This window comes from Ruditapes philippinarum, unplaced genomic scaffold (genome assembly GCF_026571515.1).
Source record: "Ruditapes philippinarum isolate M1 unplaced genomic scaffold, ASM2657151v2 ctg1551_1_1_1_1, whole genome shotgun sequence".
Lineage (NCBI taxonomy): Eukaryota > Metazoa > Mollusca > Bivalvia > Venerida > Veneridae > Ruditapes > Ruditapes philippinarum.
In genome coordinates, this window is record NW_026866382.1 from 457,202 (window position 1) to 476,340 (window position 19,139).

General features: G+C 32.8%; 1 protein-coding gene across 9 annotated transcripts in view; it reads left to right on the forward strand.

Moving 5' to 3' along the window:
• Positions 1 to 727: 727 nt before the first annotated feature.
• Positions 728 to 19,139, forward strand: part of LOC132732351 (kinesin-like protein unc-104) — a 105,881-nt gene continuing 87,469 nt past the window's right edge. For 4 of the 9 annotated variants that reach the window (XM_060718757.1, XM_060718758.1, XM_060718759.1 and 1 more), the window contains exons 1-3: positions 728 to 1,042; positions 3,480 to 3,589; positions 5,422 to 5,513. In XM_060718757.1, coding sequence (XP_060574740.1) covers positions 3,490 to 3,589; positions 5,422 to 5,513 — 192 coding nt within the window. In that variant the 5' untranslated portion in view covers positions 728 to 1,042; positions 3,480 to 3,489. The remainder of the gene's footprint in view (positions 1,043 to 3,479; positions 3,590 to 5,421; positions 5,514 to 19,139) is intronic. The other 5 variants (XM_060718762.1, XM_060718763.1, XM_060718764.1 and 2 more) reach the window with 2 other exon arrangements.

The window sequence follows — 19,139 nt, forward strand, 5'->3', positions numbered from 1 at the left end:
ATGGAGGATTTTTTTTAGTTAGTTCTAAATATACTTCATTGAAATCTTCTGAGTCATCGCAGAATTCAATAGACCGTTAGCTAGACATTATTGAACAGTTGTTTGCCTTGCAAGAATTATGCTGAGCATGGAGGTATATTGATTGGTCGGGATCCAATATTCATTGGTTCTTCGCTACCATTCCAATACATTATCAGTGACTCGTCAATTTGTCATGCGGGGTTAAAACCCCAAATTTAAAAAATTATTTCCGAAATTTTTTATTTTTTCAAATTCCCTTTTTTTTGGGATTTTAACATTTTTTTTTTCTGGTTTAGAAAAGGAGAAAACCAATAGTTAAAAAAGGGTTTTGATCGTATGGTTGTGTTTTTCTTTTTTCTTCTTAGAAACGTTTTGCAACCCGGGGTTTAAAGATTTTTTTATTTATTAAAAAGTTTAAATTTTCTTAAAAAGATAAGAAGTGTTTTTGAGGGAAATTTTTCTTGGTAAAAGGGAAAATTTCCCCCAAAATGTTTAACAAAAAATTTATATTTTTTTATTTTTAAAAATATTCTTTTTTTTAAAAGCCCCTAAATACATATATTGAAGAAAGGGTTTTCTGAACTTATACTTTTAGTTTTATCTTTCGTCCATTTTCTTGAAATTTGGTTTGTTGAAGAAATGACGTAAGCTCCTGTTTAACATAGCGGGTCAATATTCATAAGTTATTCATAGAGAAGCTAAAAGGCAAAGTAAAACTGTTGATTAAAGAAGAAAAACGGTCGCGTTTTTTACGGAAAAATTCAAGCAATTTGCTCATTGAAATTACCTTCTAATAACAAAATTGGATTTTATATATTGTAAATTTGTCATATAATTTCAGGAAGTGATTTTATACCCAATATTATGGAGGTTACAAACTGGATATGTTAAGGATAAAATATGGCAGTTTCAGAAGTGACTAACCAGCCGGTATCATAGTCGAAATTATTCATTCATTGAAATCGTGGACATTAATTTATAGGAAAGTTGTTATTTTGTGTGGGAACTAAACAGATTTAAGGTAGGTTCATTTTGAATCTGGTTCTTACCAGAAATTATTATATGGAAAAACAAGTTTTTGTAAAAGATGTTAATAAAAGTACAAATAACTATATAAATTATATTTATTTAAATGAGTAGGGTATTTAAATGTTGATTTGATTTTTATATCTGAAGAAGAACTAGAACCAAGTGTGTTGTTTTTCTAGTCTTTTAGTTACAAACATAGTAATACTTAACTGTAATAAAATTTCTTGGATATATATAATATATTTCTGAAAATTGTTTCAAAATTCACAATTTGACTGTTAATTCCTAAATTGTTACTTTTTGCTTTTTTCCCAAAAATTAAGCAAAAAACACATTAAAATATTTTTCAATTTTGCAAACACTAACACATTCCCAGAAAGATGAAAGAAGCAAAACAGAAGCTGAAATATTTGTTTTTGCCTCTGTGAATATCTGTGTTTTGTCTGAGGGGTCCTTTTATTGTAAGGTACTACTGTATTGTTTACATAAACTTGTATTTATAAAATAATGAAGTGAATTTCTTTAATTTTTTTACTCTTTGGTAAAAATATATAACAAATTTTATAAAGTTTTGAGGTATTGAAAACAATTACATGTATAAGGGGTGGGGTGGGTGGGGTTATGTTAGACTAACCCATTATAGGGTAGGGGGCATTATTTTGGAAAAGTTTCTGACACTGATGATATTACAAAAGAGATGATAATCAATGGTCAGTGGTTGTAAAACATTGATTAACCCTGGTATAATTTGCAGACTGGTCAGACTGTGTCTGCCATATGGTATAACTATTACATATATAATGTATGTAAATTCATTCAGATAAAGGGGGGAAGTGGGGGGTAGGGGGAAAGAGTTAAGCATTAGATTCCAGCTTGCATTTTGTTAAAACCAATGACGGTCAATATTTGCACATTGCCATTACCATATTGATCCAATGCCTTAACTACTGCCCTTATTTATTTAGATAGGTTCAAATGGTTTTAGTTGAAGAAAATAGCCAATGAAATTATAATCATTCAACTTTGTTATCTATAAATATCTTTACCATTCTCTGCTTTTTTGCCATGTTTTATTCACCAATCGGAAAGAATGTTACTTTCCAAAACATTTTTTTTTTTTAGCTCAACTATTCAAAGAGTAGGGGAGTTTTTGTATTCATGCAGACGACAGTGTTGTTGTCGGCGTCACACTTTGGTTAAGATTTTGCGTGGAGTTGGTAATTTTTCAAAACTACTAATGTGAATATGTTGAAAAATCACACAATTATTTGAGAGCATTACACGACGTCCCTGTCCAAGGCCCATAACTACTCTGAACATGGATTTTTAAAAAGTTTTTTTCCCCTTTTTTCATTATTTCCCGTCTTTGTTTTACCCATCAACCTGAGTAAAGTTTAGCAAAGCCTTTTTCCCACCAACCAGCCCCTTTTTCTATCAAACAGAAAAATTTATAATTCGCTTATTTTTTATTAGGGCCCCATAATAGATAGGGGGGATTTTTTCCCCTTGGGCCCGAAGTGGTTTTTTCCAGGCCTCAAAAATGCTTTCTCCATACCACTGGGTTCGAAAACCCGATAGGAACTTTGGTTTCTTTTTAAAAATTTTGGAAGCTTTCGGAATGCGGTGGGTTTTACCTTTCCCCGGGGCCTGTTTGTTTTCTGAAAAAATGCACGGATTTTTAAACTATGACCTAATTAAAATTTGTTTAGACGGAAAACCAATCAAAACAAAAAAATCCATTAGATCTGTGTGTAATGGACGCCGCTTTTTGGATACAGAATGGCTCATTGTTTGTTTGAGGGATGTCAATATCAAAATAGATACTCATTGAACCAACAGGGTTTAGAGCTCTCTGGTTGACCTGGTTGCATAACTGTGGCATTATTTGTGGCATATGGAACGTCATGAAGGTTGCAACTTGTAGCTGAACAAGTTCTCATAGGATGATCGTTGAAAAAAGCAGATGAAGTATCTAAACTTTAGTCAGAATTTACTGAGCAATACAAATACTGCATATATATGGATAACCTGTAACTTAATACATGTATGCTTATAACTCATTCATTGAGCATAATTATAAACTTTTGTCAGAGTGCTTCCAGAGCTGCTGATATGTTAATTTATATGGTCTTTTTTGTTAAAAAGGTAAGTTTTCAACTTTCCATTTGATACAGAGCTTGTCAGGCTTTTACAAATCATTATGTTGAGGGTTGACTGCAAAACTGCAGTTACTTATGTGAAATAGAGACAGAATTACAACATTCTTGCAGTCAACCCTTGAATTATTATTGTGTATGTGTTACTAATATATTTTACAGTTTATAGGTTGTTCTAGATGTGCATAAAAAATATAAATCTATGGTGTTTGAATTATAAAAGAGTCTATTGTTTCTGAAGAAAACTACACTATTATTGTTTGTACATTTCAGGAAGCAAGCCATGTCGTCTGTGAAGGTAGCTGTGAGGGTTCGTCCCTTCAACAGCAGGGAGATAGCTCGAGACTCAAAAGTTGTCATTTCCATGTCGGGGAAATCCACAAGTACGTTAACATTTTCTTTAGTTGTTCTTGTATATAATATCATGATAAATGCATGTTTGTTACCTCATAACGATATTTGTCTTCTGTTTCAAAATAATAGTCAAATTTAAATTTTCCCGACTTAAAAATGATAAGGCTGATGGGAAAAACTTAGGATTTAAAATCAGATGTATGGGTTATTTTTAAAATGGTTTTTCTTAAATTCATACAGAAAACAATTTGAAATTCCCCCTGGGCAGTATTTTACATTTGTAAACCTTTGTCCCCCAAAAATTTTGTCTTTTTTATTGTGTTTAAATTTCACGGAGCACTTTTTTTTTCCAAAATTTTAAATGTAATAATTTCTCGACAGGTTTGTGATGAAATTTCAATATCTGGAAATAACTGCCATTAAATACGAGATTTCGATGAAGAGAATATAAATTTTCTTGATATTTCCTCAATCCTGCAAATTTTACGATGACAGCTTGCTTGTATTACGATTATTATTTTCATATTGAAGACTTTGTCTGAGGAGATTTGCCGGAGATGTGTCGTCATTAATCTGATTATGTCATGGTTACATCGCAGCGCGCTACTGCCTTATTACTTCATATTTTATAACTTAAGTCCCTAACGCAATTATCTTTCCGTGTAATCTGTTTAATTTTTTTCCTCCTCTCACAACTTTTCTGAGAGAATTATGGAAGAAAATTTTGTCTCATTGAATCTAAATGATTGACATGCAACTTGGTTGTTTTTGTAATTGTATTGATGTAATGTGTTTAAAAAAAAGTGGCGTTTTTTTACAGAAAAGAAATTTAGGTTCTGTTATTTATCATGTCACTGTTTCGGCATACAGGGCAGGGTGGTTACGGTCACTGATTTTGAATCAATTTCACTTTTCTTTTGTTGTTGCTTCTTCGGTCTCCCAACAAGAACTTTAAAAGAAAAGCATAAGGAAGCTATTCAAGTAGCCCATGGAAGTTGGTGGTTCTACTTTAGTACAGACTGAAATCATACATAAAGTCCACCATCTTAGATTTTCCTCCACCAGTAAATATTTGGATTTCCCATAGGATTTGTCATCTTCAATTTATCATTCCTTCACCTATTTTGGTGCCAAAGCATTTCATATCAGTGAATATCAGTGAATTGGTAATGCAGACACAGTTCCTGAAGGAAAAACTGCACTCATTTCCCTTTGCTATCCTGTGCATTGTCCCTGGGGTCAGGGAAAGGATGGGGAGAGTTTTGTTACAATTAAATGGTGTATTATTATCTGTTTGTGATGATATATTTCATGGAAACTTTGTTTTGTATTATAATATTTACATTGTTTATTATTGTTTAGAGAAATTGTTATATAAAAAAAACAAAAAAACACTGCTGTATATAACCAAATTTCATTTTATTATTGTATTACACTGTTTATTCTTGTTTAGAGAAATAAAGTTATAGTATTAAAGAAAACATTGCTATATATAACATTATAAGATTTGTCCACTTGCTCAGCTCAGTTTGGGGAGAATCAGATTTGTAATCCAGTGGTAGCTGGTTAGATCCTTGGGGGAGGCAAAGCATCTCTGTGACATTTAACCTTTGACATTGGGTCTTGAGGTCATTTGTCTCCGCCACTGATTCAGGAATGATGTAGGATAAATAGTCGGTCACTTGTGTAAAAATTGTTAACTGGTTAGTTAATTATCCAAGAAATCCGCAATGGTGAATCCACTGCTGAGATTTGACCAAAAATTGTGTTAAAATCAGCGCAAACCTGAAAAATATTCAAGCGCAATATAAATATTTTCTGAATTTATTGTTCTTAAGGAAATGTTGATATTTCATTACAGCTATAGAGAACACAAAAGCCACAGGACCAAAGGAATCCAAAGAACAGTACAAAAGTTTCAACTTTGATTACTCATACTGGTCACATACTGACGTAAGTATATATATTGTATGGTGTACTGTAGCAATATAAGCATTACTTCTAGACCCTTGCAGAAATCATGATTACCAAAGTAGAAAATTATCTATTTTTTGCTGATTCTTACATTTTTCATTCATCATCATGAATCAGTGTAAAGTGATGAATTAGACGTCTTAAAGTGTGTTTCAGATAATTGAAAAGGCAAGATTTTAGCATTTGTTTATTCAAGGGCCTAGTCGGGTATATACTGGAAAACTGTATTTAGTTATAGTTTGAATCCTAACAGGCGAGGCTTCATTAACATATGGATGTTTGTTCTACTTGAGTGCTTTTGTATAAATCTCTTTCTGCGAGTAATATTATTTTGGATCCTGTCAGAGTGGCGAAATCCTCATAATTGCTAAGGCTGTGGTTAAACTATGTCAACTGAAAGTCAGTTGCTCCGACACTCGGTGCTGACCTGTTTTTAGCTCACCTGTCACAAAGTGACAGGGTGAGCTTTTGTGATCGCTTTTCGTCCGGCGTCCGGCCGTCCGTCGTCCGTCGTCCGTCCGTAAACTTTTACTTTAAATGACATCTCCTCATAAACCACTAAGCCAATTTCATCCAAACTTCACAGGAATGTTCCTTTGGTGGTCACCTTTAAAAATTGTTCAAAGAATTTAATTCCATGCAGAACTCTGGTTGCCATGGCAGCTGAAAGAAAAAACTTTAAATATCTTCTTTTAAAAAACCATTAGAGCTAGAGCTTAGATATTTGGCATGAAACATCTTCTAGTGAGTGTCTACCAAGTTTGTTCAAATAAAAGCTCTAGGGTCAAAATTGGCCCCGCCCCAGGGGGTCATTGATTTTCCCTATATGCATGTAGTAAAAACTTAAAAAATCTTCTTTTAAAGAACCCAAAGAGCTAGAGCTAAGATATTTAGCATGAAACATGTTCTAATGGGTGTCTACCAAGTTTGTTCAAATAAAAGCCCTGGGGTCAAAATTGGCCCCGCCCCGGGGGGTCATTGATTTTCCCTATATGCATATAGTAAAAACTTAAAAAATCTTCTTTTAAAGAACTCAAAAGAGCTATGGCTAAGATATTGAGCATCAAACATGTTCTAATAGGTGTCTACCAAGTTTGTTCAAATAAAAGCCCTGGGGTCAAAATTGCCCCGCCCCAGGGGGTCATTGATTTTCCCTATATGCATATAGTAAAAACTTAAAAAATCTTCTTTTAAAGAACTCAAAGAGCTATGGCTAAGATATTGAGCATCAAACATGTTCTAATAAGTGTCTACCAAGTTTGTTCAAATAAAAGCCCTGGGGTCAAAATTGGCCCCGCCCCGGGGGGTCATTGATTTTCCCTATATGCATATAGTAAAAACTTAAAAAAATCTTCTTTTAAAGAACTCAAAGAGCTATGGCTAAGATATTTAGCATCAAATATGTTCTAATAGGTGTCTACCAAGTTTGTTCAAATAAAAGCCCTGGGGTCAAAATTGGCACCGCCCCGGGGGTCATTGATTTTCCTTATATGTGTATAGCAAAAACTTAAAAAATCTTCTTTGAAAAAAACCAAATAGCTAGAGTTTAGATATTAAGCATGAAACATCTTCTAGTAAGTGTCTACAAAGTTTGTTCAAATAAAAGCCCTGGGGTCAAAACTGGCCCAGCCCCAGGGGTGTCATTGTTTTTTATTATATGTGTATAGTAAAAACTTAAAAAAATCTTCTTTTTAAAAGCCCAATGAGCTAGAGCTTAGATGTTTAGCATGAAACATCTTCTTATGGGTGTCTACCAAGTTTGTGCAAATAAAAGCCCCTGGGTTAAATTGGCCCTGCAACGTTGGGGGGGGGTGGGGGTTGGGGGGGCCTATATACAGGTGAGCGACCTCAGGGCCATCATGGCCCTCTTGTTACTGCTTGTTTTTGAAATGGCGCAAACTTTTATGTTGTTATGTCTTGACAAACAATTTTGATTTAATGTTGTAAAATGTTTTCATAAACATCATAACTGTAAACTTTGTATTTAATTTAGCCAATCTCCTGTAATATTATACCGCCAGCTAATTGCAGAGAATTTAGCTGAATATGAGATAAGAAAAGAGATTTATATTTGTGTGTCACACTATAAGCATATTTTGATTAGCAAAACTAGGTCACTGTATTTACTGCTGTTGCCATGGTTGTCACTTAATTTGTATAATAGACATTGCATTTTCTTTTTATGCCCCCCGCCATATAATGGCTGGGGCATATAGTGTTACCCTGTTCCGTCATTCCGTCATTCTGTCATTCCGTCATCATCAGTTTCCGTTCATTATCTTAGTAACGGTTGCACACATTCAATTCAAATTTGGCATATGGATATGTCATGAGAAAATACAGGTCAAGTTTGAATTTGGTCATGGTTCAATGATTTTTGGCAGAGTTATGCCCCTTTCACTTTGAAAATAACATGAAATTTTCAGTTTCCGTTCATTATCTCCTCTAGGGTATTACACATTCAACTCAAATTTGACATATGGATAAGTCAAAGAAATACTCGGGTCAATTTCGAATTTTGTCATGGTTAGATGATTTTTGGCAGAGTTATGCCCCTTTAACTTTGAAAAAAAAGAGGAAATTTTCAGTTCACATTCATTATCTCCCCAACAGTTGTACATATTCAACTCAAATTAAAGATATGGATATGTCATAAGAATGCATTGGTCAATTTCGAATTTGGTCATGGTTTGATGATAGCTGACAGAGTTATCCCACTTGAACTTTGAAAAAAAAATCAAGAAGTTTCTGTTCATTATCTCCGCAATGGTTGTACACATTCAACTCAAATTTGACATAAAGATACATCTTAGGAATAAGCAGTTCAAGTTTGCATTTGGTCATGGTTCAATGATTTTGAACAAAGATATCTTTCTTGAATTTTCAGTTTCAGCACAGACTCATACTTTTGTGGAAATGTATGTAGCCATTATTTTGGCTACAAATATGCAATTTGCAATTTACAAAAGGTTAACACTTAATAGTTTCAGTGCCTTGAACTTTGTATAAAAATGGTTTGTGTTAACATTGAATAGTTTTAAGGGCTTTCAACTTAAAATGAAAAAAATAATTTGTGCAAACAAATTTGGAACTAAATATTATAACATCTGAAATTTTGGTTGCATGCGGGGGCGACACATTTCTAGTTCATTATAAAAACTGCATGCCTTGAGATGAGCCAAAATTTTTCAAGAAAATCAAACTTGACTAAAATGTACTAAGATATTTTACTGTATTTTAAGTTCATTGATTGGTATGAAGGTCAATTTACTATTTGCAGGTCATTTAACTCTATGTAGGTCATTGATTGGCATGTAGGTCAATAAATTGTAAATAGGTCATTTGATTTTATCTCTATATAGGTCAATCAATTGCTTATTAGTCAGTCATGCAACAGTTACTAAATTTTATGGGGCATTAATAATGGGTTATAAGATAACAATATCAGGCCAACCTTAAAAAAATGTTTGTTTGCAGTAACGCGACCGACTCACAAAATTTGCCCCTACTCAAAATTTTTTTTCATGGTCTGGATAAAAAAATTTTTTTTTTGAATCAGAAAATTATGCCTTGTGCTTTGTTTTCATTCTTTTAAAGGTTTATAGAAGAAATAAAATGTAGGTCTTATTAAATTAGAATTCAGTTATCAATTTATTAATTGTTACCAGACTTTCAAAGCATAATATTGTCCAGCATTTTGAAATTCCATGTTTATTTGGGAGTACAGTTCAATAAAAAAAAATAAAAATCGACCTACCTACCCACCTTGAAATTTCTGGGTCGGGTTACTGCAAACAAACATTTTTTTAAGGATGGCCTCATCTGTCATTGCAAAATTCAAAAGATCACTTTATGCTGCACAACGTTCTGCGTGAAAACTGAGTCTCAAAAGCAATTAAATAATCTCTGTCTGTAAACTGCTCGGTAAATTTAACATGTGGCACTATAGCGCATTTTCGTAATACTGGTAGAACTAATGTTGGCATCTTTTATAAGTTAATCAATAAGCAAATTTTTCTCGAAGATGAACTGGATAGAAGGAACGGGTGATATTGATTTGCTATTCTTTTTTATTTATTAAAGTAGACAATAGCATGTATAGATTAAAGTATAGATTAAAAATAACTCCAGGAGGCCATGGTAGTAATTGTACATAAAATTTTCATCGAGGGCAGAAAAAAGTTAAGCGTGGGAAGGGCTTTTATGTACGAGTTATGGGTTCATACTTATAAGCGGTAAATAACTTTGCGTGACTGTGATTGATAATAAAAATCTCTAGAAAGTGGGGCTTCCGTGGCGGGATTGTGGCGGAATTCGATGTAAGGGTTTTGATGTTAACATAAAATCAAGGCTTCCTAGCTTAGTACAGGATTTTATGCCATCTTTTATGTGTTCTTATAAGATGACTTTTAGATGTGAATTATGGAGCACATTTTATGTAAATCGTGTAATCTGTTTGGACCACTACATCAGATCTTTTTAAATCAAATTTATTTAAAATGAAATATTTGCTCTGCCTTTAGCGTTTATTCCGGTGGTGAGGGTAATATAACAAAATACAATAGGACTAGGAAGATTTCTGTTTTTTAGCTCACCTGAGCAATGCTCAGGGTGAGCTATTGTGATCGCCCTGTGTCCGTCGTCCGTCGTCGTGCGTCCTGCGTCGTGCGTCGTGCGTCGTCAACTTTTCACATAAACAACATCTCCTCTGAAACCAATGACTGCACATCAACCAAACTTTACAGAAATGATCCTTGGGTGGTCCCCTTTCAAAGTTGTTCAAATGGTTCCGGTCTGTGCATATTGTAGGTCACAGGCCAGAAAAGGATTTCAAAAAACACAAAATTAAAAAATCTTCTTGTCTGAAAGTACATGGGCCAGAGCTTTGATTTTTGGTATATGGTATCATCTATGGGTCCTCTACCAAAGTTGTTCAAATGTTTGTCCCTAGTGTCAAAATTGGCCCCGCCCCGGGGGGTCAACGGTCATAGGTTTTTCCTTAATATGTCTATAGGTAAATTCTAAAAAAATCTTCTTCTCTGATTTGGCAAAAGGCTACAGATTAGATATTTGGCATGAAACATTGTGTAGTAGACCTCTATCAAGATTGTTTCAAATAATGCCCTAGGGTCAAAATTGGCCCCGCCCTGGGGGGTCATTGATTTTCATTACATACATATTAGTGAAAACTTGAAAAATCTTCTGGTCTAAAAGTAAATGACCTAGAGTTTTGATTTTTGGTATACTGTATCATCTATGGGTCCTCTTACCAAAGTTGTTCAAATTTTGTTCCTAGTGTCAAAATTGGCCCCGCCGGGCGAGGGGGGGGGGTCATAGTTTTTCCCTTATATGTATATAGTAAAAACATAAAAAAATCTCTTCTTCTTCTGATTTGGCAAAGGCTACAGATTAGATATTTGGCATGAAACATTGTGTAGTAGACCTCTATCAAGATTGTTGAAATAATGGCCCTAGGGTCAAAATTGGCCCCGCCCCGGGGGTCATTGATTTTCAATATTACATACATATAGTGAAAACTTGAAAAATCTTCTGGTCTGAAAGTAAATGGCCTAGAGCTTTGATATTTGGTATAATGGTATCATCTGAAGGTCCAATACCAAAAGTTGTTACAAATTTTGTCCCTAGTGTCAAAATTGGCCCCGCCCCGGGGGGTCATAGGTTTTTCTAATATGTATATATAGTAAAACATAAAAAAATCTTCTTCTCTGAATTGGCAAAGGCTACAGGTTAGATATTTGGCAAATGAAACATTGTGTGCGTAGACCTCTACCAAGATTTTTCAAATAATGGCCCTCGGGTCAAAATTGGCCCGCCCCTCGGGGGTCATTGATTTCATTATATACATATAGTTGAAAACTTGAAAAATCTTCTGGTCTGAAAAAGTAAATGGCCTAGAGCTTTGATATTTGGTCCTATGGTATCATCTATAGGTCCAAAACCAAAGTTGTTTAAATTTTGTTTCCTAGAATTAAAATCGGCCCCGCCCTGGGGGTCATTGATTTTCCCTATATGTATATTGTAAAAACTTAAAAAATCTTCTTTTAAAGAACCTAAGAGCAAGAGCTAGATATTTAGCATGAAACATCTTCTAATGGGTGTCTTACCAAGTTTGTTCAAATAAAAAGCCCTGGGGTCAAAATTGGCCCCACCCCAGGGGGTCATTGATTTCCCTATATGCATATAGTAAAAACTTAAAAAAATTTCTTTTAAAGAGAATGCAAAGAGCTAGAGCTAAGATATTTATCATGAAACATGTTCTAATGGATGTCTACCATGTTCGTTCAAATAAGAGCCCTGGGGTCAAAATTGTGGCCCGCCCCGGGGGTCATTCATTAGCTCGACTTTTTTTTTTTAGATATTATACATATTATATAATATATATAAATATATATACATACTATATATATATATAATATATATATATATATATATATATATATATATATAGTATGTATATATTAATATGTAAATTTATATATATATATTATATATTACACAATATACATATATACATACATACACACATACATTAATATATATATATATATATATATATATATACATAATATACATAATATGTATTCATAGTATTATATACATATTATATATATATATATATTATATATATATATTATATATATATATATATACATATTAAAACATAAAAAATCTTCTTTTAAAAAACCCAATAAGCTAGACCTTAGATGTTTAGCATGAAACATCTTCTAATGGGTGTCAACCAAGTTTGTTCAAATAAAAGCCCTGGGGTTTAAACTGGCCCTGCTCCGGGGGCCTATATACAGGTGAGCGACTTTGGGCCATCATGGCCCTCTTGTTTTTCTTTAAACAAGATAGACATATAAATGTGAAACAAGTTTGTTTATTGTTGAAGTGTCTTGCAGTTTCCTGTTAACCTCTTTCGGTTGAAAACTCTTTGCAGGATGCTGAATTTTATTAAGTACACAGCTCTCAGATTTTACAATTTATACATTATCCTCCAATTGTTCCTGAAACAAATTTAATGTTCATTTAGGGCACTATGCAATGTTCTCCTTTTCAGTTACTTAAGCACAAAAGTATCCATTTTGAATGTGATAATTAAAGTATAGCCTAGTACCGTACAATTTTTGGGAGGGAAAAATTTTACGATACAAGAGATCTGACAATATAAAGGTCTAAATTATGACCAGTTTCCACCTTTACAGGGAAAAGAATATCCCAAGGTCCACTATATCCATTTTTTTTAATCTTGAGCATACATTATGTACATCAGCTTAGTTAAAAAAAAACACAAGAAAACAAACAAAAAAAAACTCAAAAAACAACAAAAGGCTTTCCTAATAACCCAAAGAGCAGATTATGAAGATGGGAATAAAAAGCAATCATCAAAATCAATCCATTAGATTGTTCTAAAAAAAATTTTTTATCACCAATGCCGGGCCCCTGCATTTTTCTGTTTTAAAATACACATTGAAAAAAATAATGAAACAAAACAAAAGTGATAAATTCCCCGTTTTCTCTGTTACCATGACAACGCTTTTGATAAAACATTTTCATTATAATGGCAGGGATAATGATAATGATAACTCAAACTATCAGTGTGATATGACAAGATTTGTGGTAATTGCAGGGATATACAGTCGTGTTATTACATGTAATTTTCTCATTCTAGAAGATTCCCTTTGTATTTATTATAAAATGACACAGGCTGACATTTCATCAATATAAAAAAAGTAAATTTTTACTGCTCAGTTCAGTTATAAGATATTTTATAATATGACATTTAGCTGTAGCAATTTTTGTCATTAGTGTTGAAGATTGAGCGATATTCAATCTTCATTTTGTTTGTTTCATTATACGCCTTTTCCCCAACAGTATTTCAGTCATATAGGCGGGTAGTTTCCTATCCAGGAAAGATGGTTAGGAAACTACCCGCCTATATAACTGAAATACTGTTGGGGGGAAAAGGCATAAAATGAAACAAACAAACAAACAAAAAGAAGATTGAATATCGCTCAAGCCGGTGCTAGGGGGCTTGAGAGCTGTTGCACATTTACATCAGGTCTCATGAACAGAGCTCATTCAAACTAAGTGTATAATTTTTCAAAAACTATTGTTGTTTCATTGCTTCTGACAGATCAGCCATTTTTAGATTTTTAAGACAAGCTGAATTAAGACTGTCAGACTTTTTAAAAATTGTAACTTTTCTTGTCCTTTTTGATAACCTAAAGTCAGCCTGCTGGGAGCAACCAGTACAGACCAGTACCAGCTGGCACATCTGTGCCGTCTGTGTACATATTTACCCTAAAAAGTGATGAATGGTTATGTCAAGACTGAAAGAAAACAAGTCCATTTAAGATATGTACCAGGAAGAGTGTTAAAGTCCCAGTTTTGAAATTTTCTGAAAATGATTTAACCTTTAATCTTTCTACAGTAAGTGGTAAAGGTTACATACAATTAGAGTTCATTGGACAAAATTTAATAGGATAATAACTTTACAGAAAAAAGATCAGTAGCTTTTCCACCGTTTTGGGAATGCTCTTGTTCATGTCTGCTTAATTTTCCTAAGTTTTTTTACGGAAAATAGGGTATGGTGGGTGGGGGGCACAAGTCGGAATATTATTTACAGTCAAATTATAAACTTTTTTCTGTGATTGGCAGTTTTGAACACACATAAAGAATGAAAGAAAGAAAAACAAAAAAATAAAAAATGCGGGTTTTGGAATACATTAAAAGAAAAAAAAAATCCCCCTTTTGAGCTGGTTTTATTAACAAGATATTGAATTTAAAAATTTTTTTAAAAGTGAAATCTTATGAAAATATTCTCCTCTTTTTTTGGATTGGAGATGATTATTCGAATTTAAATATGAAAATTTAGCGGGGAAAACACTTTACGGGAGACCTCGGAAAAAATTTCCCCAGTAAACATGATAAAATAATTCCCTTTTTACGTCTTTAAAAATATAGCCAAAAATTATTCATGGACAATTTTTATCCTATTCTATTAAAATTTTTTTTTTGCAGACAATTTTTGCTTGACTTAATATTGAGTAACAAAAGAAGGCATACCTTATGTTCGTGATCAGGGAACTTTTAAAGGGACTAATGACTGAGGGTGGGTTATTTTTGGATGTGAAGTGACTGGATTTTTTTTTTTTGAGGGGCAGGGGGGGGGCTTGTTTACCATTTGATGTTTGTCTGGACTAAGAACTTGTGTGCAAAATTTCAAATAAATCTCTCACTCCGTTTTCCAATTATTAATAAATTTTATATTCTGCAAAATGATAACTCCCCCCCACCCCAACCCTCTCAAACCAGGCCAAATATCCCTCTCAGAATGGAGATATTAAGGTAAAGAAACTCAATGGTCCCAGTATGGTAGGGTTAAATTATTACCAAAATTGACGGAAAAATTTGTCCATATTTTAGTTCAAGTTCATGGAAACTGACAAACAATGACTCAGTGGATATCCAATGACAATGCTAAGTATTGTGTTCATCATGTAAAATAGATTATTACAGAAAATGGGAGAAAAATCTTTTGTTTTGATGTCAACGCCATTACAACAGTTTATTTCAAATACTCCCTGTAGAGTTTATAAAACGTATATGTATGCTATATTGACAAAGTTACTTTGAATGAGTCACATAGCGGTAACCGTTGTTTTGAGAATCACAAATAATTGATGAACAAAATCAATGGGAATCGAAAACATCTCTTTGAGATATACCTTGTTTTCTATTTGATCTCTCTTAACAGGAGTAGTTCGCTGCATGTCTGTCCTTCTTGTTGGAATTGCTTGATAATATTCATGAATAGAAGTATGCATTTGATAATTTTGTCTTTTAATGTAATATCTCAATTATACAAAAAAAATCCAAATTTAAACACTTCAATTCTTCTGGTTTATTTTCCACATTTTCAGGAATTTTACGATATTGACTCAAAATTCCTAACTCTCATTACAGGAATTTCATACATACTAAAAATTCTCAACTCTGGGGTTTCATAGGATCTCAAAATTCCCAACTCTTTTAGGATTTTTATAGAATCTCAAAATTCTTTCAGAAATTTCATAGGATCTCAAAATTCCCGACTCTTAGGAATTTCATAGGATCTTAAAATTCCCATCTCTTTCAGGAATTTCATAGGATCTCAAAATTCCCAACTCTTTCAGGAATTTCATAGGATCTCAAAATTCCCAACTCTTTCAGGAATTTCATAGGATCTCAAAATTTCCAACACTTTCAGGAATTTCATAGGATCTCAAAATTTTCAACACTTTCAGGAATTTCATAGGATCTCACAATTCCCAACTCCTGTTTCAAGAATTTCATTAGAACTCAAAATTCCCAACTTTTTTGTCATTTCATACAGACGTTAAATTCCCAAAATTCAAATAACTCGGTCTCTTATAATGCAGTTCATGTTCAATTGTCACCTTATTAAGCTTAAATAGTGTCTTGAATAGTTAAAATGTCACCAAAATGACCTTTAAAAATTGAAAGCATTTATATATAGAAATGTCACCAAAATGACCTCTTAAACTGACAGTGTCAGTACGAAAATATAGGTATACATAGTAAGAATATCACCATGTATATAAGAAAATCACTAAAATATTACCTTTTAAAAGATAGTGCCAGTGTTTTGTCAGAATGTCACCAAAATAACCTTCTGTATTAGTGTCAGTTTAAGTCAGAATGTCGCCAAAATAAACTTTTAAATTGATAGTATTAGTTTGAAGTAAGATTGTCACCAAAATGACTTTTTAGCTCGACTATACGAAGTATATGGAGAGCTGTCCTACTCGCCCCGGCGTCGGCATCCGCGTCCAGATTTTAGATTAAAGTTTTGGTGCAGTAAAATATTTTTCACTATAACTTTGTCATTTCTTAAGGTATCAACTTCAAACTTCAAATATATGTTCCTTATCATCAACCACATCTTATGTGACAAGGTTCATAAACTCTAGCACCAATATTTTACAGATTTATCTCCCCTTGAACTTAGAATTTTCCATTAAAAACATACTATTTTTTACTGTTACATCTTTATTTCTTAAGGGATCAACCCTCATACTTCAAATGATATGTACCTTATCATCATCCCCATCTTATATGTGACAAGGTTCATAACTCTAGCACCAATATTTTCAGATTTATCTCCCCTTGAACTTAGAATTTTCCTAAAAAAATGCTATTTCTTACTGTTTCTTCTTCTTTATTTCTTAAGGGATCAACCTCACATACTTCAAATATTTACGTTATCATCCTCCCCATCTCTTATATGGCAAAGGTTCATAACTCTAGCACCATATTTTCAGATTTATCTCCCTTTGAACTTAGAATTTTTCCATAAAAAAATATTTTTTTTTTTTTACTGTTTTTATTTATTTCTAAAGGGATCAACTTCATACTTCAAAATATATTTACATTATCATCACACATCTTATGTGAACAAGGTTATAACTCCTAGCACCAATATTGCAAGAAATTATCTCACCCATAACTTAGATTTTTTTAAGCTAGAAAAATGTTATTTTTTATATATATAACTTTTTTATTTTTAAAGGTATCTACCTAAACTTCAAATACTTATTCCTAATCATCAAATACATTTTATGTGACAATGTTCATAACTCTTGAAGCAATATTTACAGATTTATCTCTACCCTTTGAACTTAGGAAATTTTCTTTAAGAAATATAATAAATTTCTTTACTTTTTAAGGTATCTACTTCAAATAATATTTCCTTATCATTACAAAAATGTTGTGTGAACAAGGTTCAACTCTAGCATGACTATTTCTAAGAATTATTCCCCTTGATCTTGGAATTAATGTTAACAAATGTTATTTTTTTACTATAACTTAATACATAATTATACATAATTGATTTTTCTTTCATTGTTTTGTCCTCCTTACTGCGTCCAGTATTTTATTAGTCGAGCTTCGCTGTCTCCTGTGACAGCTCTTGTTAAATTGATAATGTAAGTTAAAAGTGTATTAGGGTTACCACAAAAACATAAACTTTTGAAATGGTGTTGCAGTACTAATAACTTTAAATGTCCCTAAATTATCTTTTATGTAATTATTTTGTCACTGTCAGGTACTGTTGGCATCATATGACCTTTGAAAGTAATTGTGTCAATGTCAAGTATGAATGTCACCATAATTATGATCTTTTAATAGAAAACCTTATCCAGCACACAAACAAACAGAAATTGTCATAGAATATTATTTTATAAGTAATGAAGAAGGAGTGCTGGCCTTTATTTTACTCATTCATTGGATTTCAAATAGAATTATTTCCGAGGAAGAATTCTGAGAGAAATGTTGTTGTTTTTTGTAGACAATTTATAAAAGACTGTCCAAGAACATTTTGCAATTAAGTAACAAGTGTTCTATTCCAGAAATAAATTAGTTTTTTTTTTATCTAATGAATTGAGTGGGAAGTGTGGTTGATTTAAGTACTACAGATAAAAAATGTCTTTCCTTATGGGAGATTTTTTATCAATAATTGTGTACTTTTCAAAAGGAAGTGTTATTATTCATTAAACATTTTTCGGAAAATTCTTATTTTTTATTTAAGCAAATATGCAATGGCATCTATTTTTGGAATGACAGTCACACTGTTTCTCTGATTTTTAATGAAATTTGCAGTGTATCCATGATTAGTCGCACTCATAGTTTCTATGATTTTGAATGAATCTTGCAGTGTATCCATGATTTTTAATGGCCATGGGCAGTTATTTCAAATAATTTTGCTGTATCTATGGTTTCCTAGCAGCTAAGCTAACTCTTCATAACTTCCATGGTTCAAAAATTTGAAAAATGTTGTTTTAAAAGATTTTTTTCAATGTTTCCATGGTTTAGAATTATTTGGCTATAGAAACATTGTTATATGATACTGCTAGGGTTGACCACAAAACTCCTGTAACTTATATGAAATAAAGAAGGACTTACAACAGTTTTGCGATCAACCCTCAAATTTTGTATAGTATCCCTTTACTAGTTAAATTTGTGTAATGGATTTGCCCATTTATGAATTTGGAACAGTCCATTCAAAGTTTAAGGGATTTTAGTATTTGAATACTAAAATTGAGCTGCCAACATCTGCACTGTCTAATCAGCAGGCTTTATATTGGTGGGAAAGGTTAAGTTATAGAAAGAGCATCGAAACACGAGGCTATCTGATTTGTACGAGAGGGGGCGTAGCCACCGAGTATTAATCAGATTGCCGAGTGTTTTGATGTTCTTTCTCTTTTGTATCATAGTCAAACATAAAAACACGTTCCCTGTTGTCACAATATGAAACCCCGGCAAAAAGGAACCAATGAATTAATGAACATCTGAACATGGTATTTCTGTCGCTTTCCCTTTCTCTGCCATCACAATATGTAAACCCCAGCAAAAATGAGCCAATCAATGGGCATGCTCTGGAGTGCGAGTAACTTAAATACCTGCACTCCAGTTAATGCACTGTGCAGGTATATGTATACGATTTAACTCTGACACATTTTCAACAGAAAGGTCCCCAAACTATGATACAATCTGCTTTTGTTTCAGCCTTTATTTGCCTCA